The 21699-nt window shown below is 37.7% G+C and overlaps 1 protein-coding gene across 1 annotated transcript in view; it reads left to right on the top strand.

The window, feature by feature from the left end:
- The first annotated feature begins 18112 nt into the window (after positions 1 to 18112).
- Positions 18113 to 21699, top strand: part of PIGK (phosphatidylinositol glycan anchor biosynthesis class K) — a 124284-nt gene continuing 120697 nt past the window's right edge. The window contains exons 1-2 of the mRNA XM_042952260.1: positions 18113 to 18234; positions 21522 to 21575. Coding sequence (XP_042808194.1) covers positions 18142 to 18234; positions 21522 to 21575 — 147 coding nt within the window. The 5' untranslated portion in view covers positions 18113 to 18141. The remainder of the gene's footprint in view (positions 18235 to 21521; positions 21576 to 21699) is intronic.

The following is a 21699-nucleotide window of genomic DNA, read 5'->3' as shown; positions in this document are numbered from 1 at the left end:
GCCCTCAGTTTGTTCTATGTATTTAAGAGTCTCTTATGTTTTGCCTCTCTCTCTGTTTTTATCTTGTTTTTCCTTCCCTTCCCCTAAGTTCGTATGTTAAGTTTCTCAAATGTCACATATGATTGAAATCATATGACATCTGTCTATGACAGACTTATTTCACTTAGCATAATACTCTCCAGTTCCATGATGTTGTTGCAAATGGCAAGATTTTGTTCTTTTTCATCGCCAAGTAGTATTCCAGTGTGTGTGTGTGTGTGTGTGTGTGTGTGTGTGTGTGGGTGTACACCACATATTCTTCATTCTTGGTGTATAGAAACGCACTGGTTTACGTACACTGATTTTATATCCTGCAACTGTGCTGAATTCATGTATTTTGGTGGAATATTTTGGGTTTTCCATATAGAGTATCAATCATGCCATCTACGAAGAGTGCAAGTTTTACTTCTTTGCCAATGTGGATTTCTTTTATTTTGTTTTGTTGTATGATTGCTGAGGCTAGGACTTCCAACATTATGTTAAAAACAGTGGTGAGAGGGGCGCCTGGGTGGCGCAGTCGGTTAAGCGTCCGACTTCAGCCAGGTCACGATCTCGCGGTCCATGAGTTCGAGCCCCGCGTCGGGCTCTGGGCTGATGGCTCGGAGCCTGGAGCCTGTTTCCGATTCTGTGTCTCCCTCGCTCTCTCTGCCCCTCCCCCGTTCATGCTCTGTCTCTCTCTGTCCCAAAAATAAATAAAAAACGTTGAAAAAAAAAAAACAGTGGTGAGAGTGGACATCCCTGTCATGCTCCTGATCTCAGGATTTTAGGATATTAGCTGTGGGCCATTCATATGACTTTCATGATATTAAGAAATGTTCCTTCTATCCTGACTTTCTTGAGGGTTTTTATTAAGAAAGGATGCTGTATCTTGTCAAATGCTTTTTCTGCATCTATTGACAGGATCATATGGTTCTTATCTTTTCTTCTATTAATGTGATGTATCATGTTGATTGACTCACGAATATTGAAACAGCCCTGCAGCCCAGGAATGAATCCCACTTGATCATGGTAAATAATTCTTTTAATGTACTGTTGAATTTGATTTTACTAGTATCTTGTTGAGAATTTTTGCATTCAGCTTCATCAGGGATATTGGCCTATAATTCTTCTTTTCAGTGGGGTCTTTGGTTTTGGAATCAAGGTAATGCTGGCTTCATAGAACAAATCTGGAAGCTTTCCTTCCATTTCTACTTTTTGGAACAGTTTGAGCAAAATAGGTATTAACTCTGCTTTAAATGTCTGGTAGAATTCCCCTGGGAAGCCACCTGGCTCAGGAGTCTTATTTGTTGGGAGGTTTTTGATAACCTATCCAATTTTGCGTGTTATGGGTCTGTTCAAATTTTCTATTTATTCCCATTTGAGTTTTGTTAGTGTGTGAGTGTCTAGAAATTTGTCCACTTCTTCCAGATTGTCCTATTTGTTGGCATATAATTTTTCATAGGGTTTTCTAGTAACTGTTTGTATTTCTGTGGTGTTGGTTGTGATCTATCCTTTTTCATTTATGATTTTATCTGTTTGGGTCTTCTCCTCTTTTTGAGGAGTCTGGCCAGGGGGTTATCAATTTTGTTTATTCTTTTAAAAACCAGCTTTTAGATTCATTGATCTGTTCTACTGCTTTTTGGGGATTCTATATCATTTATTTCAGCTCTAATCTTTATTATTTCCCTACTTCTACTGGCTTTGGGCTTTATTTGCTGTTATTTTTCTAGCTCCTTTAGGTGTAAGGTTAGGTTGTATGTTTGGGACCTTTCTTGCTTCTTGAGATAGGCCTGAATTGCAATGTGTTTTCCTGCTAGGACGGCCTTTGCTGCATCCCAAAGGGTTTAGACTGTTGTGTTTTCATTTTCATTTGTTTCCATGTATATTTTAATTTCTTCTTTTATTTCCTGGTTGACTCATTCATTCTTTAGTAGGATGTTCTTTAATCTTGATGTACCTGGGGGCTTTCCAAATTTTTTCTTGTGGTTTCAAGTTTCATAGTGTTGTGATCTGAAAATATGCATGGTATGATCTCAATCTTTTTGTATTTGTGGATGGCTGTTTTGTGACTCAGTATGTAATCTATTTTGGAGAATGTTCCATGTGCACTTGAGAAGAATGTGCATTCTGCTGCTTTAGGATGAAAAGTTCTGTATATATCTATTAAGTCCATCTGGTCCAATCTGTCATTCAGAGACACTATTTCCTTAATAATTTTCTGCCTAGATGATCTGTCCATTGCTCGAAGTGGAGTACTAAAGTCACCGTCAATTACAGTGTTATTATTAATAAGTTTATTTATATTCGTGATTAACTTATTTATGTATTTGGGCGTTTCATGTTGGGGGCATAAATATTTACAATTGTTAGCTTTTCTTGATGGATAGACCCCTTAATTATGATATAATGCTCTTCTTCATCTCTTGTTACAGTCTTTGTTTCAAAAATCTAGTTTGTCTGATATAAGTATGGTTACTCCAGCTTTCTTTTGATGTCCAGTAGCATGATAGATACTTCTCCATCCCCTCACTTTCTTTTTTTTTTTTTTTTTAATTTTTAACATTTATTTATTTTTGAGACAGAGAGAGACAGAGCATGAACGGGGGAGGGGCAGAGAGAGAGAGACACAGAATCTGAAACAGGCTTCAGGCTCTGAGCTGTCAGCACAGAGCCGGACGCGGGGCTCGAACTCACGGACCGCGAGATCATGACCTGAGCTGAAGTCGGCTGCTTAACCGACTGAGCCACCCAGGCGCCCCACCATCCCCTCACTTTCAATAAGCAGGTGTCCTCAGGTCTAAAATGGGTCTCTTGTAGGCAGCATTATAGCTGGCTCTTGTTTTTGTTTTTGTTGTAGCCATTCTGATACCCTACGTCTTTTGATTGGGGCATTTAGTCCATTTACATTCAGAGTGATTATTGAAAGATATGAATTTAGTGTCATTGTGTTATTTGTAGCTTTCATGTTTGTGGTGATGTCTCTGGTCCTTTGTAGTCTTTGCTGCATTCCATTCACAGAGTCCCCCTTAGGCTCTCTTGTAGGGCTGGTTTAGTGGTCATGAACTCCTTTAGTTTTTGTTTGTCTGGGAAAGCCTTCCTCTCTCTTTCTATTCTGAGTGACAGCCTTGCTGGATTAAGGATTCTTGGCTGCATATTTTTCCTATTCAGCACATTGAATATTTCCTGCTACTCCCTTCTGGCCTGCCAAGTTTCAGTGGACAGGTCTGCTACTATCCTTGTATGTCTACTCTTGTAGGTTAAGGCTCTTTTGTCCCTACCTGCTTTCAGAATTCTCTCTTTGTCTTCCTATTTTGCCAGTTTAATTATGATATGTTGTGGTGTTGAGCTGTTTTTATTGATTCTCAAGGGAGTTCTCTGTGCCTCTTGGACTTGGATGCCTGTTTCCTTTTCAAGATTAGAGAAGCTCTCAGCTATAATTTGTTCAAATAAATCTTCTTTCCATTTCTTCTCTTGTTCTTCTGGAACCCCTATGATATAGATATTGTTTCATTTCATGGAATCACTTGGTTCTCTAATTCTCCCCTCATGATCTAGTAATTTCCTTTCCCTTTTTTTCAACTTCATCATTTTCTGTAATTTTATCTATTTCACCCATTCTCTCCTCTACTTCTTCCATCCTCACTATCACTGCCTCAAGTTTATTTTGCATCTCATGTATAACATTTCTTAATTCATCATGACTACTTCTTAGGTCCTTGATCTCTGCAGCAATAGATTCTCTGCTGTCTTCTATGCTTTTTTCAAGCCTGGCTATTAGTCTTATGGCTGTTATTCTAAATTCTTGTTCAGATATATTATTTATACCTGTTTTGAGCATTCTCTGGCTGTGATTTCTTCATGAATTTTCTTTTGGGGAGAATTCTTCCACTTTGTCATTTTTTCTAAGTTTCTGTCTTTTGTGTGTTTTAAAAGCTTGTTATGTGTCCTGCACCTGCAAGCACTACTATATTAAAAAGTGTTCATACACTGTCCAGAGCCTGGCTCTCCATGGAGTGTTTTGGTGTATGCTGCATGCACTCTGTTGTTGTGTTTTGGCCACTCTATCCCATTGGTCAGTCCTCTGCAAAGCTCCTCCTTGCTTGTGGTGGTGGAGTGTTTGGACCTTCAACCAGCTATGCTTTGATTTGTTTGTTGAAATAACCCTGGAAAAAAAGGAAAAAGTGGAGTGGGGGAAGGCTGATGCCATAAAAAGAGAAAAATGCAGGGAAAAAAGAAGACCAAACAGAGAATCAAAAAACTATAAGGCTAAATCCAGAAAAAGAGAAAGGAAAATAAAGAAGAAGAAGAGATAGAAAAGGTGTAAAAAGGATAGAGTAAAAATGCTGCATCAAACAAACTTCTCTGACAGTTCTTGCTACTGTCTCTGGTGACTACATGTAAAAAAAATATATATACATATATATAGCTATGAGCCTCTTCCTAAAGAAGAGGGTAGAAAGAAAAAGAAAAGAAAAGAGACAAACAGACAAATGAAAACAAAAACAAACAAAAAAACAGTTGTCTGTTGGTGCCTGTAACTGGTGGCCGTGCTGGTCTGGAGGAGAGGCTGACTGTTGGGTCAGTGTCAGTCTCACTCCAGCAGATAAGCAATTGTCAGGCATGGAGGGGCAGGGTTTGGTGTAAGTGGGTCCCAACTCCCCTCGGGGCCACTATGTTGCTCTCTGAAGTCCCACTGCATTGGTGATGGGGAGAAAAATGGCGACACCCCAATTTTTCCTCCACGAACCAGGTGTTAAAAACCACACTGTTCTTTAGAGAAGTGTCTATTCATGTTTTCTGCCCATTTCTTCACTGGATTATTTGTTTTTTGGGTGTGGAGTTTGGTGAGTTCTTTATAGATTTTGGATACTAGCCCTTTGTCCGATATGTCATTTGCAAATATCTTTTCCCATTCTGTCGGTTGCCTTTTAGTTTTGTTGATTGTTTCCTTTGCAGTGCAGAAGCTTTTTATCTTCATGAGGTCCCAATAGTTTATTTTTGCTTTTAATTCCCTTGCCTTTGGAGATGTGTCAAGTAAGAAATTGCTGCGGCTGAGGTCAGAGAAGTTTTTTTCCTGCTTTCTCCTCTAGGGTTTTGATGGTTTCCTGTCTCACATTCAGGTCTTTACCCATTTTGAGTTTATTTTTGTGAATGGTGTAAGAAAGTGGTCTAGTTTCATTCTTAACAGACACATGAAAAGATGCTCAACATGACTCCTCATCAGGGAAATACAAATCAAAACCACACTGAGATACCACCTCATGCCAGTCAGAGTGGCTAAAATGAACAAATCAGGAGACTATAGATGCTGGAGAGGATGTGGAGAAACCGGAACCCTCTTGCACTGTTGGTGGGAATGCAAACTGGTGCAGTTGCTTTGGAAAACAGTGTGGAGGTTCCTCAAAAAATTAAAAATAGATTTACCCTATGACCCAGCAAAAGCAAAATTCCTGCTCGGAATTTACCCAAAGGATACAGGAATGCTGATGCATAAGGGCAGTTGTACCCCAAAGTTTATAGCAGCACTTTCAACAATAGCCGAATTATGGAAAGAGCCTAAATGTCCATCAACTGATGAGTGGTTAAAGAAATTGTGGTTTATATACACAATTGAATATTACGTGGTAATGAGAAAGAATGAAATATGGCCTTTTGTAACAACGTGGATGGAACTGAAGAGTGTAATGTTAAGTGAAATAAGTCATACAGAGAAAGACAGATACCATATGTTTTCACTCTTATGTGGATCCTGAGAAACTTGACAAAAGACCATGGGGGAGGGGAAGGAAAAAAAAAGTTAGAGAGGGAGGGAGCCAAACCATAAGAGACTCTTAAATACTGAGAATAAACTGAGGGTTGATGGGGGGTGGGCGCGAGGGGAGGGTGGGTGATGGGCACCTGTTGGGATGAGCACTGGGTATTGTATGGAAACCAATTTGACAATAAATTTCATATTAAAAAAAATAAAAAAATAAAACTGTGGGAAAAAAAATCCCCACACTGTACAGGCAGTCCTCCCAGAGTGGCATGGGCGGGCCAGCTTGCCCAGCTCTAGTCTCCTGTGCTTCCTAGGTGCTAGGCTGGGATTCAAAACCCCATGTCTTTTTTTAAATTTTTTTTTTTTCAACGTTTTTTATTTATTTTTGGGACAGAGAGAGACAGAGCATGAACGGGGGAGGGGCAGAGAGAGGGAGACACAGAATCGGAAACAGGCTCCAGGCTCCGAGCCATCAGCCCAGAGCCTGACGCGGGGCTCGAACTCACGGACCGCGAGATCGTGACCTGGCTGAAGTCGGACGCTTAACCGACTGCGCCACCCAGGCGCCCCCAAAACCCCATGTCTTAAAGGGCCCTGCACCACACGGACCCTGATCTGGTTTAGCATCACTCCACCCTGCTGATAAAAGGCCTTTGGCTGACACCTGCAGAGTCTTTTGTCCTTGGGGAGGCAATAAACCTCTTGCCAAAGTACTTGAGGAAGGGGACTATTCTTTCCCAGGGCTCCCCTTAGATCTCTGCAGCACCCTGGGCCCAGCTCCTTCCTCCCCAGGAGCTGGCACATGGCTGGCTCCCAGCTTAGCTCCAGAGAAAGGTGTGCATTTTTGGAACTTTTGGAGTTTCAGCTCCTAAGGCTGTTTGCAGAATTAGAAACTGGCACTCTCTGTATTTTTCATTCCCCAGTCTGTGGTCCGGAGAGGTTTTCCTCTTGTGCTAACTTGATACTGAAGACTTCTCTCCTTCTCTCCCTTTTGTCTGCACAGAAAAGTTTCCCTCCCCTCTGTGTCTATGCCATTTTATCTCCCCCAACTCACATACACATACCTCAGTCCTACCAAACTGTCTTCGTCCAACTGTGGAGATTTTTTTGCCATTCCGCAGATCGATTACTTATGTGTTCCAAGTGATCTGATCTCAATACAGCTGTGTCTGAGGGATGAGGAAAATCCCAGTCCCTACTTCTCTGCCATCTTAACTCCTGTTAATTTTAGTTCTTAATTTTTGTTTTAGAGAGAGAGAGCATGCATGAGTGGGGGAAAAGGATAGAGGGATGGAGAGTGAATCTTAAGCAGGCTCCAGGCTGAGTATGGAGCCTAATGTGAGGCTTGATCCCATGACCCTAGGATCATGACCTGAGCTGAAATCAAGAGTTGGACGCTCAACTGAAGCTACTCAGGTAGCTGAATTTGTAACCACTATTCCATAAGAGACTCAAGAGGCCAACAGGTAGGCCCTAGAGGTTCTATGTTCAGCTTTAGCCTCCATAAATAGTAATTTGTGGTGGTTATATGTAAGTAAGATTGGTAGGTTCAACCTAAGAAATTCAACAAATAAAAGTTGAGAAAAACATTTCTCTTTCTAGCCAAGACTGATCTCTGTCTTGGGGGCCTTACAAGGGCTTCACATTAAGTATGCTCCTTAGACAATAAGCAAATTAAATGTGCTGTTAGAGTAAAGCGTGCATAGAATCACATAATATTTGATGACAGCTGAAGAGATTTTACTGCCAAAACCGTTATTAAAATGCAGTATTTACAATATTTTCAAAAATCTCCAAGGGAAGTAGTTCATAGCCTCCTTAAAAAACGTTATAGTCATGAGGCACCTAGGTGGCCCAGCTGGTTAAACGTCCAACTTCTGCTCAGGTCATCATCTCACAGCTCGTGAGTTCCAGCCCTGTGTTGGGCTCTGTGGTGACAGCTCAGAACCTAGAGCCTGTTTCAGATTCTGTCTCAGTCTCTTTCTGCCCCTCCCCACTCATGCACTCTCTCTCTCTCTCTCTCTCTCTCTCTCTCTCTCAAATATAAATAAACATTAAAAAGTTTTTTTTAAACACTGTAGTCTTGAATTTCTTTCCAATGTCCAATCTAAATCTATCAAATTGAAATTTAAACCTTATTTTCCTTAAGTATAAATGATGAACATTTTCTCCTCTATATACATTCAAGAAAACTACCCAAAATGCTGAGTATAACTCTGCAGGGACATGATAATGCTACATCAAATTCAGCCATTACTGGGAAGAATTTTTTTTTACTGGTGAAATATTTGATGAGTCTCAAAGAATTTGTCAGTTGTTGATGAATCTGTCAAATGTTGATATAAAGCTAACACAAAGGTCTAGGTAATGAATATATAGTTATGTACATGAATATGAATATGAATATGTACTTATGGCCCCAGTGATTCTGCCCCTTCTTCTTTGCTCACCCAATCTTGGCTCCTTTTTTGGAAGCAATGTTACCAGCCACCAGAGATAAGTAGTGCTTGATCTTTGCTAGTCCTACGAATCCTGTATCTTTTTGTTGGGTCTGGAAATGGGCATGTGACCAAGCCCTGGAAAAGCACACTTAAGGGAAGGCCTGCCAGAGGCCACTAAGATTGTCTTCCTAGATATACAAGGATATGATATTTGGAGCTTCAGCAACTGTCCTGCTACCATGAGAAACAAATAAGAATCCCAAAGCCAATATGCTGAGGTGGAGGATCAGGACACATGCTTCTTGAAGAAATCATTGAGTTTGCAAACCAACCTTGAAACTACCTTTCAGTGGATTGCTTATCTTACCAGGTAATTAAATACCCTTTTTGTTGGTTTTGAGCAAAATCATCCTTACTGATCCAGTGCTTAAATGTTCATGGAATGAACAAACATTGATCGTGATAATCATCACAAGACAAACTGTTCTTTTTTGGTCTCTATTTCTACAATAGAAGAAGTTAAAAAAGTAGAGGAAATAATGAATGCAGATAGCATAATATCAAAAAATACTGGTTATGAAAATAGCTACATTAGATCCTGTTTATGACTGCCATAACAAATTACTGCCAACGAGGTGCTTAAAACAACAGAAATTTACTCTCACAGTTCTGGAGGCTGAAAATTTGAAATCAGGGTTGGCAGGACTATGCTCTCCCTGAAGTCTCTTGGGAAGAGGCTTTCCTTGTCTCTTCCAGCTTTTGGTCGCTCCTAGCAATCCTCTATGTTCTGCAGATACCATCTTTTGGGACTTTGTTCTCTGTGTGAGTCTTTGCCTCATCTTATAAGGACAAGTTATTTGATTTAGAGGCTGACCCTAATGCAATGGCCCCTCATCTTGATCTTTATCTTGATTACATCTGCAAAGACTCTTTCCAAATAAGGTCACATTCTGAGGTTCCAAATGTTCACAAATTTTGGGAGGACACTATTCAATCCACTACAGATACTAGATGTTTTACTTATTTCATCGACAGCAGGAATATATGAACTCTAAATCTTCCATTTTCTGTAACATTCTCATTAATATCTTTATTTAGAGTCTCTCCTATTTGCATTTTAGCTGGTATAAATCTGTTACAAATAACATAACTTCTCATTATGTCATTATGTCAGTTCTGCTCTATGATACATTATTTGTTGAACATATGTGTCTTTTTGCTGATTCTCTTAAAAAATTTTTTTAACATTTATTTATTGTTAAGAGACAGAGAGAGACAGAGCATGAACAGGGGAGGTGGAGAGAGAGAGGAAGACACAGAATCCGAAGCAGGCTCCAAGCTCTGAGCTGTCAACACAGAGCCCGATGAGGGCCTCAGACCCATGAACCAGAAGATCATGACCTGAGCTGAAGTCGGATGCTTAACTAATTGAGTCACCAGGGCACCCTTATGCTGATTCTCTTTAAGGGATATTACCACTCAAAATGTTACAGACACCTCAGGGACTGAGAAGAAAGCAAGCAAACAAATAAAAATGATCACTTAAATAAAATTGACAGCATTTTACTTATTTAGCAATTATGGTGGCATGGTATTTATTAATAGACTCTACTTTTCTTCCTTTGGGTTTTTCTAGATATGTTGATCTTTAATGACATCATTAAAGCATATTTATTATAGAGATGTCATTCTCCCCTTTCCCCTTCCAAAGCTATCTCAAATTGTAGTTTAGAAAATATTCATCTGGAAATTGTAACAGAAGATTCTAATTTTGTTGAGAAATTTGGAATTCTAATTTGTAATATCAAATTATTTCATTTATGAAATTCCTTTCAGGAAAATTCCTTTAGTGATATATTTTGGTGTTGATTTAAAAATAACTTTTATCCTTTGTTCCTTCACTTGTGTTCCTTAATTTTGATATGATAAAAATAGAACTTCAACTAGCAAAGAAGCTGGTCTTATTTCCCTCAAGGTCAATGTTAAGTGCATTTCACGAGTTCTCCTTGGTAGATTGACTATCAAAAGTAATAAATTTAATAGTTTCTTAATGTAAGCTTTGGACAAGGAGACTATTTAATCATTGTTTTATTTTATCTTTTTTTGTATAGTGGCTGTAATTTATTAACTTAAATATTTTATTTGACTGAAGTATTTAAGAGAGAGAGAGAGAGAGAGAAATGTCTGATTGTTAAACTAAATTCAGCTAAATCAATCAGTGAACAGAGCATTTCTAGCACTGAGCAGCTGTTGTTACCAGATATAAAGAGAGGGAGAAATGTGAATTATTCCTCTAAAAACCACTAAAAGTATTCATTTTTATGAAAATAAAAGTGACATTTGCTCTTTGTAGAAAATTGAGAAAATTGTATTTCCCATTTCTTTCTGGCAAATTCCCATTTATCCTTGAGTTCTAAGCTGAAGTAGCTCGGAAAAGCATCTCCTGATTAGGTTAGGCTGCCCCCCTACACAATGTCACCTGTACCTCTCCTTTGTTGAGCTTACCATGACATAATTGATTAATAATTTGTGTAATTATCTGTTTAATATCTGCCTTCTTTGCTATGTCTAAATTCTGTGAGGGTGGGGATTGTGTCTACCTTTTTCCCGTCTGCATCCTCAGGTGCAGTTCTTAGCAAATTGTCTAGCACAGAGTAGATGCTCAATGAATAACTGTTGACTGAATGAATGGATAAAAAGAACATCCACAATATTATTGTGGATAATAATATTAATAATATTATTATTATAATTATAATTATATTATAATAATATATACTTTTCCTAGTATATAAGTAGTGCTTGATCTTTGCTAGTCCTACGAATCCTGTATCCTAGTATAAAAATCATTAAAAGTAAAATGCTTTTTCCTTTTACTTTTCCTTTTAATGATTTTTTAAGTTTATTTATTTATTTGTTTGTTTAGAGAGCAAGAGAGCATGCACGTTGGGGAGCAACAGAGAGAGCGGGAGAGAGAGAATCCCAAGTAGGCTCTGTGCTGTCAGTACAGAGCCTGACATGGAGCTCGATCCCACAAACCATGAGATCATGACCTGAGCCAAAATCAAGTAGAACGCTTCACCAACTGAGCCACCCAGGTACCCTTTAATGATTATTTTTATTTAAGATGCTATATAAATCTGTGATAAAACAAAGAAGTTCAGCTCATACTGAAGAATGGAGAGTAAAAGCCCTCTAAGACCCCAGTCTTCCTTCTCAGGTCTCCAGGAGATAACCACTGCTGATAGTTTAAGTACCAGTAGTAGTTTCCTCTTGTTGCTGTAACAAATTGCCATAAACTCAATGACTTAAAAGGAAACAAAATTACTATATTATAGTTCTTGAGAAGTCAGAGTTCCAAAATGGGTTGGTAGAGTTGGGTTTCTTTTGGAGGAGCTAGGGGAGAGTCCATTCCCTTGCCTTTTCCAGCTCCTAGAAGCTACTCATATCTTTGGCTCGTGGCTCTTCATTACTCTGGCCACTGCTTCTGTTACTGCATCTTTTCTTCCCTCTCTTGCCCTCCTCTTGTAAGTACCCCTGTGATTACATTGTGCCCACTCTGAAAATTTAATATAATCTCCCTTACTCAAGAACATAGTCATATTTGCAAAGTCCCTTTTATCATGTTAGGTAACATATTCACAAGTTTTAAGGATTAAGACATGGACATTTTGGGGGGGGGATTATTCTGCCTACTATAGTACCTTTCTAGCAAGTTTCCCTAAACACACAACTCCTTCCCTCCCCTCCACACAACTCCTATGTCTCCCTAAGAGAGGCCTTCCAGGATGTCAGTATGTCCCATACTTAATTAAACACAGTGTAATAAAATATTTATTAAATCTTCTTGGGACTTCAGAGAATCTCACAAGATGTTTATTGAATAAAAGCAATATACAATTGAATAAAAATCAATTGAAGAAAAGCAATTGCACTTATAGGAAATTTTCAGCTCATGAGGAATTGAACTCTAACAATCGCTTTGTATCTACAGAACCAGTGGCTTCTTGATTGACAAGAGATGATTACACTACTAATGAGATATCAAGTTTTACATCACTAAAGCATTCAACCTGACTTTCTGTCCAGGTCATTATGGCATTTTAATGACAACACAGGATTTCCAAAAATGAGACTTTGAAGGGCAATTGCTCTACTCTTGCATTGAAGCAATGTTATTATGAGTTAGTTCTGAAGCTAATGAGAAGGTCATGAGATGGAAATTGATTATAGAAGGACAACAAACTATTATTAAATGGCTCACTGGAAGGAGGGAGGAAAAGTATTTGAAGCCAAACTGAAATGGAATTGAAGGTGGTCCAATATCAAAATCAGGACTAGGAAATGATACAAATACACTGGAAAGAAAGCCCTTTTGCTTTATTTTAATTGATTTTTTTGATGTGTATTTTATTATATATCTAATTTCCTTTTATTGAATTTTATCTTGTCCAAAGAAACATTTTGACTGTCAGATATAAAATGCTACACACATCAAATACTTGTGGTGCTGATTGCTATAGCAAACAGACTTGTCCGAGGCAATTAAACTATATATAATAAAAACCACATTACAAAATCTCTCTGAGGGGCCATGTTCTGATCCTGATTAAATGTATCCTTTCTACTCATTTTATTTTGTAACAGCATTTATTTAGTAGTCACAAAAGTATTTATAGTAAGTTTATGCAAGTTTGTCTTCCAATTGTTCTGGGTAAATATTTAAACCAGACCTCACTTGTATATGAACCCTAAACCTGGTCCACTTCCTGTGATACCTATGTTAAAAAAAAATGGCACTACTGTGCATTCAGTTGTCCAAGTCAGATATGTAAAAGTCATCCTTGAAATTGTCCTCTCTCCTGCTTTACAAATAGAATCCATCATCATGTTTGTTGTAATCTTAAAATTGTAATTGGTTCTCTCTATTTTCATCATCTCCACTCTTACCACTCTGGTCCAAGCTACCATTGCCTGGACTGTAGCCATGGCCTCCTGAATGTTCTACCTACAGCCATTCTCACAGAAGCCAGCATGATTTTTGCCATTCTGAGGCTTTCCTTGACCTGAACCCCAAGGCTTTAAAGGGAGGTGACACCTGCTTAGCAATGCAGTTTCATCCTGTAGCATTCTCTCTTTTGTTCTTTGAACTGCAAGCACAAGGTTATTCAAAAAATTTCTCCATAGCTTCCTTCTCCATAGGTTCTTTATAAGAACTGTTTCCTGTCTTGAAAGCTCTTCTTTCCCCTCTAGCTTTGCCTCAGTAACTCATTAATTTCAGATCAGTCCATATCCTCAGGGAAGCCTACTCTGGGTTTTCTTACAAGGTTGGGTTCTCTACTAGGAACTCTCTTTTCAGATTTTTACATTTGTTTAAATGCTTCTACTGTTAATCTGTCTCCCCTAGACTGTAAGCTTCAATGAGAACAGCAACTTGCTCTGTTTTTGTTCTCTTCTATTGCCCATGACTAGCACAATGCCTGGTTCATAATTGGTGCTTAATAAATATCCACCCAGCAAATGAATAACAAAATGGTGTTCTTGGTGTAGACATGAGGAGAGAGAAAAAGGTAACCAAAAAGAAGATATGATAGGTGCATGGGTAATAAAAGAGAGCAAGAATATACACTGATTGGGGTGCCTAGGTGGCTCAGTTGGTTAAGTATCTGACTCTTGATTTTGGCTCAGGTCATGATCTCATGGTTTCTGAGTTTGAGCCCCACATTGGGCTCTATGGTGGCAGTGCAGAGCCTGATTGGAACTCTCTCTCTCCTCCTCTCTCTCTGACCCTTCTACCCTCTCAAAAATAAATAAATAAACTTAAAAAAAAGAGTAAATACTGATATAACACTTGAATCAATGGAATCAATCTGAGTTATCACCTGATTGAAGAACAATAGTAACAGCATGGATAGACTTTGTGGTGAACTCACGGTGAGGATCAAGCATAAAAACTTTTATTAGAGAAGCCATGAATGTGTGTGGATGTGTGTGATTTTGATTTGATAATCAAATGCTTGTTTTCTCTTTTATTTGCTAAGTTAAGTCAATTATTCTCTAAATGAGTAATTGAATTGAATTCTAGTCTAAATGTAGACTCTGGTTAACAATTCTTTTTTTTTTTTTAAACAGAGATATAATTGACATAACACTGTTATATATTTAGGTGTATAGTTTTTTCCTAGTGGTGAAAACTTTCAAGATCTACTCTCTCAACAACTTTCAAATATACAACACAGTATCGTAGTTGTGTGTGTGTGTGTGTGTGTGTGTGTGTGTGTGTGTGTACGTGTGCGTGTGTGTTTAATGCAATGCTGATTTTATTCCAGCTAAATAAAGCAATGTACAAGCTACCTGGGCAATAAGCTTAATTCAAGGGGCAAAAGCCAAGAAAGAAGGATTTTTCCTGTTTGTCTTAATTATCAGTCACTGCACCTCCTTTTAAAACAAAAATGAAACAAGAAAATCTTGCTATCAACATTCTTAGTATTCAGCTGTAATATAAGCTGTGAAAAAGAAATACAAGACATAATATTGCAAAGGAAGAGACAAAAAGGTAATTTGAGGATAACATAGCATTATTAAAAAAAATAGAAAAGCCAAAACAATCTGTCAAACAAGTTTTAAGTAATTTTAATGATTTAAATAATTAAATAATTCTTATTAAAATAATCAAATAGTACTTGCACAGAAAATATTATCTGCCTATCAGCAATAACTGATTAGAAAACATAATATTATAGATATTACCTATTTATAATTATTGTATATTTATTTCCTATATAATGAAAAACAATCCATTGAGAATAACAGCAAATGTTAACAGGTAGCTTAAATTAGGTATCTCTGGCTTATAGTTCTGCTAAGAAATTCAAAAAAGGAAACACAAATAAATGTGAGTTCCATATTCCAGGATGAAGGACTAAATATGATAAAGATGTCAGCCTCTCTCAAATTATTAACAGGTTTTTTATAGCCCCATTAAAAATCCAAATAGTATTATTTTTTTATACCTTGAAAAAATTATTATAAAATTCACCTGGAAAATTACCAGGTGAAATCATCAAAGAATTTTGTGAAAAATTAAATACAGTGAAATGGCTAGCCATAATGGCCAAATATCAAAACATATTAAAAGCAACAATTATAATAGGGAAAGATAGGATAAAATAGGCAGAGAGGGAAAGATTAGGACCTGAGGTCCCTGGGTGAGGAAAAAAACACATATTTTGGAACAATGCTGGGAGCATCTGACCACAGCAAACCCCCTTGAACATAAGGTTCCTCTTGAGAATGTAACAGACACTACTACTCCTCCTCAGGTTCCCCTCAGGAATTTGAGAACCAAAATACTTAACTAAAATAAGTAAACCATAAAACTTATGTCATATGAGAGATAGTATGACCATAGTCTGACTCCTCACACAATGGAATTGAGCCAATCAAGAATGGACAACCTAGCACCTAGTTATCAAGCCAATTAAGGGTATAACCTGAGAAGGAACAAGGGGGAAGGGAAGGAGAAGTTGAGCAAAACCTTACAAAATAAAGACCCTTATCTATATTTGCGGGCATTCACTTTCAAATGCCCCTTTTCTGTAAAGAGAGTTTTCATACTATTCTTACTTTCTAATCTTATACTCTAATAAACTTTTGCCTGCTGCTCATTTTGTGTCCTCTTCTTCATTCTTCAAAGTGGTGAGACAATGAATCCCAGGTATTGAGTGAGGTAAAGAATCCTGCAACACAATGATTAAAATAACATGGTACTAGCCCCCCAAAAAACATATATTTTAATTGAAGAGAACATAAAGGTCAGAAATACTGTATTTCTGGGGTGCCTGGGTGGCTCAGTAGGTTGAGCATCTGATTTGGGCTCAGGTCATGATTTCCCAGTTGGTGGGTTCGAGCCCTGCATCAGGCTCTGTGCTGACAGTTCAGAGCCTGGAGCCTGCTTTGGATTCTTTGTCTCCCTCTCTCTTTGTTCCTCCCCCACTTGCTCTCTCTCTCTCTCTCTCTCTCAAAAATAAATAAAGATAAAAAAATAAATACTGTATTTCTTACAAGTGTTTAATTAAAGAATTATTATGAGTCAATGAGTAAGGTAAGCATTATGCAGAAAATTCTGTTGGATCATGGAATACCAATTTTGATAAAAGCAGATCATTACAACAATGGATTCCCAGAATCATGTCTCCATTTCTATACCCTTTTGCCTCTAGCTATGGACACACTACAAAGTTTTGGGTGGTTTGTTATGCAGCAATAGATAACTTAGATAACGTCTTGTAGCATATACTAAAGTATATTCCAGATAATTAAAAAGTTAAATATAAAATCAAAAGAAAATAAAACTTGATTTGAGAACTGAATGAACTTATGACATTTCAGGTGTAAGACATTCTGGTAGTATGCTAAGTTTCTTGGCTTTACAAGGGAAAACCTGAAATTTGACTACCTAACATTAACCATCTCACAAACTACAATAGCAAAAGAAATGAATGGAAAGAGAGACAAGAGGCTGGGAAAAGCAATAGCATAAAATATGGCAAGGGTTAATGTCACTGCTTTATAAATATATTCAAATTTGTGTGTAAAACAAGGCTGTGAACACAAAATTTACATCAGAGGACATAAGATAGTTTATAAACACAAGGAAAGACATCGGATCTTGATAGCAATCAAAGAATTAGAAGTATAATAACCTTGAGGTAACATTTTAAAACTAGGAATTTAGAGGGAAAAAATGGTATAATTTGGTGTTAGGTTTTATTTTGTTGGTACTGCCAGTCTGTACTCTTTGGAAAGCAACATTATTGATGGGCACTAAAATTTTTGTATATTTTGACTTAAAATTCCTGTTCTAGGAAAATTATCCAAAGAAAGTAATTCAACAGAGGTGCCTGGGTGGCTCAGTTGGTTAAGCGTGGATTCTTGATTTCAGCTGTCATTATATAACGGTTGGTGAGTTTGAGACCCACCATCAGATTCTGTGCTGACAGTGTGGATCCTGCTTGGGATTCTCTCTCTCCCCCTCTCTCTGTCCCTACCCCACTCTCTCTCTGTCTTTCAAAATAAATAAACTTAAAAAAAAAAGAATTCAACAAATGTGAAAAGTCAAATGCACGAAGGTATGCTTTATAATATTTTATAGTAAAACATGGAAACTTTGTATTGTCCAATAGAGGGGAAATTACTTGTCAGAAGCACCAGTAAGGGGTGAAATTCCAAGTTCCCATTAAATGTTAAAATTATAAAGATCATGAAGCAGCATAAATATGTTTATGTGATACTAGATGAAAATAATTTAATACTGAATGCATACAATGAACACAATGGAACAAATAAATACACATGATCTTATCAAATCCTCAGATCCTCTTTGAAGTAAATTTTGGCTCCATAATTACAGAAGAAACAACATAAACAATTTCTCCATGTTCAAGCTTTTAATAAGTAATAGACCTCAAGTCTGTTAATTACAGCACCCACCCATGTTACCGATTAATACAATTAATCATCTTTTTGTGACCAAATGCTTGCTCTTCCCACCACATCCTCCTTCATTTACTCAAAGAATTGGCAGCACTATGCAGAATAGGAAATAGCTTCTTAAAGTTTATGGGATCACAGATTTTTCTCTTTCACTTTTCAGGCAATTTTTAAATGTTATATCTATTTTATAATACAAAAACGGAAAATGCAGTTAAAAATAAAGGATCAAATTCTTCTATCAACTCTGCCCCAACAACCCGGAAACTTGAACTCTGTGTCAGCGCTGTTTACTAAGGGCCAGGGAGGGGCCGGCATCAAGGAGGTGGGGCTGGCGTCGCAAAAAGAAAAAGAAGGCATGCAAAAACCCGCGGCGCTGCTTTACGGCACTCGCTCCGCCTCTCCAGGTGCGGGCGGCGGAAGCCGGGAAACATGGTGGCCTCCTGCTTTCTTCGCAAGTGTTTGACTGCCCTGGCAGGGTTGTTGCTCTTGTCCTTCGAAAGCTTGGCCGCTAGTCAGATCGAGGTAGGAATCAGGCCCTCCGAGCGACAGGGCCCTGGGAGGACAGCTGCGTTGTGGCTGTGAGCGCACCAACAGATACCCGACTCAGCAGCAGCAGAGGGAAGCATCAGCCTCTTACTAGGCTGACTGGGCTGTGGGGAGGGTGTCGGTCTGTTTCGCCCTTTTAAAACGACGAATTTAAAGAATCAAATCTTAGGAGACGGAGGAGGGCCTGATCCATTGCTCCGACGAGTGTGTGGTCCCTAGCAGTTGAAATGAAAGCACAGGAGTGAAGCACCTACTTTCCTATTAAACTACAACGCTCCCCTTTGACAGGAGTCACATGGGTACGGTGTTTTATTTTTGGCTCACAGGAATTCTGGCCTTTTATAAAACTTTTGCTCTCCCTAGTTCTCTGTCAATACTTGAGGCCAGTTCTACAGTCTAGATCTGTGGTATCGTTGTCAGACTTGCATATCCTGTTGGCTAAGGGGCCGAGATAGCACACATTTGAAAATCTGTGTCCAAAGTTTCATCTTCTGCCTAGCCCACCTCCTATGGGATAGCTACTAAGTCAGAAACGTGTTTTGATTTTTTAAAAATAACCCCCCTCTTTTTATCCCACATTTTGATTAACAGTAAATTCTACGTTATGAGCTTTAAAAATTGGTTTCATCTTTCCAGTTCCACTGGCTTAATGCAGGCCCTGGCCATTTCTTGCCTAGACTATTGCAACAACGATCTTGTTTCCCTCAGGCTTCCAAAGGCCCTCACTTAGATGTTAAATTAGTTTTCATAAAATGCAGATATAATGGGGTTGTTCTTCTGATTTAATCCTTCCAGTGTTTTCCAGAGGAAAGTCTAAACATCATGATCTGGTCTCTGCTCACTTTTGTGGTCTTCTTATTGGAGCCCATTCTTTCCACCATTTAAGTGTCCTGAGTTTAGACCAGTGGATTATAAACTTTTTGAATACATACCTCCCCAGTTGAAAAAGACACAAAGAATGCACCCTCTGTCTATATCCATGAATTACTACTAATCTATATATTCAATATTTATAAGGCATTTTTTAATATACTACAAATATAAAAAGAAGTTCCGCTATTTTCCTCCTTTATTCTAATGGATTATCATGTGTACTTCATTTTGGATAACATTACTATTACTTTTTTGTAGTTATATTGTTGCTGTGCTTTTTCACATTACCATGTTTTATAACCTCTTGTTTATTCTGTCCATTTACTAAGATGAAGTAGAAGCATAACTTCTGTAGAGCCTTTCCTTATCCCTTGTCTTTGTTTACACTGTTGTAATTTGTACACTTAGCTAATATAGCACTTACCTGTTATAATCCATATATGCTTTATAATATCTATTATTCCATCATCTTTCACTTAAAAATTTCAATAGCTCCCTAACTGACCTGGCTCAAGTCTTTCTTCCTTCCAGTCTGTTTTCTAAGCTGCAGCCAGAGTAATTTTTAAAAATGCAACTCGGATCATGTATCCATAAACACCTTAATGTTTCTTTAAGGATAAAGAAACATTTATCCTCTCTTTCTCTTTCACAGACTTCTAGTAGTGCTAATCTTTCAGTTTCTAAAAGCCTTTAGGCTCCTTTCTGCCATTAGGGTGTATGTTCCTTCTGTCTGGAATTATCTGCCCTCTTCTCTTCATCTTTTGGGTCCTAACCTAAATGTCACTTCCCTAGGGGAAACTTCCCTGACGCCTTCTCACTTCCCACCCCCCCAAATCAGGTCAGGTCAGGTCTCTCTAGGGGTCTATCTACTGTACTCTTTCATGATACTGTGTATCTTATCTTGGTAGAATTCATAGTTTGCCCTCATCTGCTTAATGTGTGTCTATCAGATTGGATAGTAACCTCTTTGAAGGCAAGTACGATGACTATTTTTGCCCATCATTGTATTGTGAGCGTTCAGGACAGTGGCTGGCACATGGCACCCAATGAATGTGATGAATGAATGAATGAATGTTACATTGCAGTGTAATGTGTTTGCATGCTTCCTTATTGAACTCTGGGATTCTTCAGAGAAAGCAGCATGTTATTTAGTGATTTTTTATATCACTATACATTACATGTACATGGCACATGATAGGTGCTCCACTCATATGTAGAATGAATAACTTTGCAGTGCCTATATTGTCTAAACAATCACAAAAGAGTTTTGCCATAACAAAATTTTCACTAAAGTCTTAATAATATAAGAATTTTCAGCTAGAAGGGACATTTGAGATTATTGGGTCAACTCTTACTTTCTACATGAGGAAAGTCAAGTCTAAAGAGCTAAGTGACTTACCCCAGTCTCACAGCCATGTGAGGGATAGGACCTGGGCTAAAGCCCACATCTTCAAATTTTTAAACTAGTGCTTTAATCCATTGTAGCACATTTTTTCTTTAGCATCTAGGCAGCTGTTGAGAAAGGTTTAAAAAAAAGTGTGTGTGTGTGTGTGTGTGTATGACACATTTGAGTGAATATATTTTATTCTCCCTGCAGTTTTCTTGCCAGCTGAAAATTAGAACAGCTAAAGTTAGTTATGCAATTTCTATGTTCCAGTCACCATTCCTACCTTCTGTGTGTCAGGTAATATTACTATGAGCACAGAGAAGCTTTCCTAAGCTTTTGCAGCTTGTAAATAATAGGGCCCAGATTTGAATCCAGGAAGTATGACTCTTTTAGTAATTAATACTGGTTGGTAGTAGATCTGGGGTCATTAAGGTTTATATTCACTATTATTTTAATATATAATAAACATAGTGTTCCTTAAGTATCTGGATATTATTGGATATTGAGGTTTTTAATGTTCCACAATGGCAAATATAGTTCAGACTTTAACAGATTAGTGAATTGGTACATGGCAGCATGCTAGAGAATGTACTCAATCAGATGTAGTGATGTGTTCATATAAAGTAATTGGAAGCATCCAGTACAGAATAGGAGGAAATAATTAATGAAACTTCAACAAGAAGCGTATTAATTATTAAGTGTATAATCAAGGCATGAAAATAAGTCATTCACAATTTGAAGACTGAATTGAAAAACTAGAAGCTGAGGAATGAGGAAGAGCTGGTTGTGTTCGAGATACATTGTTTAAAAACAAGCAACTCCACAATGCCCCCAACAAAAAAAATGAAACTTTTGTCCTTCATAAGGTCAAATACTAGAACCTTTATAAATTTGCATAATGATAATTTACTGTCATTGTAACTGTAAAGACTTCATGAATCTTAACTTTTTTATTCTCAGAAATGTGGCTTTTCTAATATATTTGCTATTATTTGACTTGTAGGATCAAACAGAACAGTTCTTTAGAAGTGGGCATACAAACAACTGGGCTGTTTTGGTAAGTATGTAGCTATTCACATTAGATACGTGTCTGAGAAATTTTGTGAATCAGATTTTTGAAAAAGAGTTTTTATTTTCTCATATCTTATAAAAAAATCCTTATTTTGATTTGGCTATATTTT

Source organism: Panthera leo, chromosome C1 (assembly GCF_018350215.1).
Source record: "Panthera leo isolate Ple1 chromosome C1, P.leo_Ple1_pat1.1, whole genome shotgun sequence".
Lineage (NCBI taxonomy): Eukaryota > Metazoa > Chordata > Mammalia > Carnivora > Felidae > Panthera > Panthera leo.
This window is presented reverse-complemented; position numbering and strand designations above follow the sequence as displayed.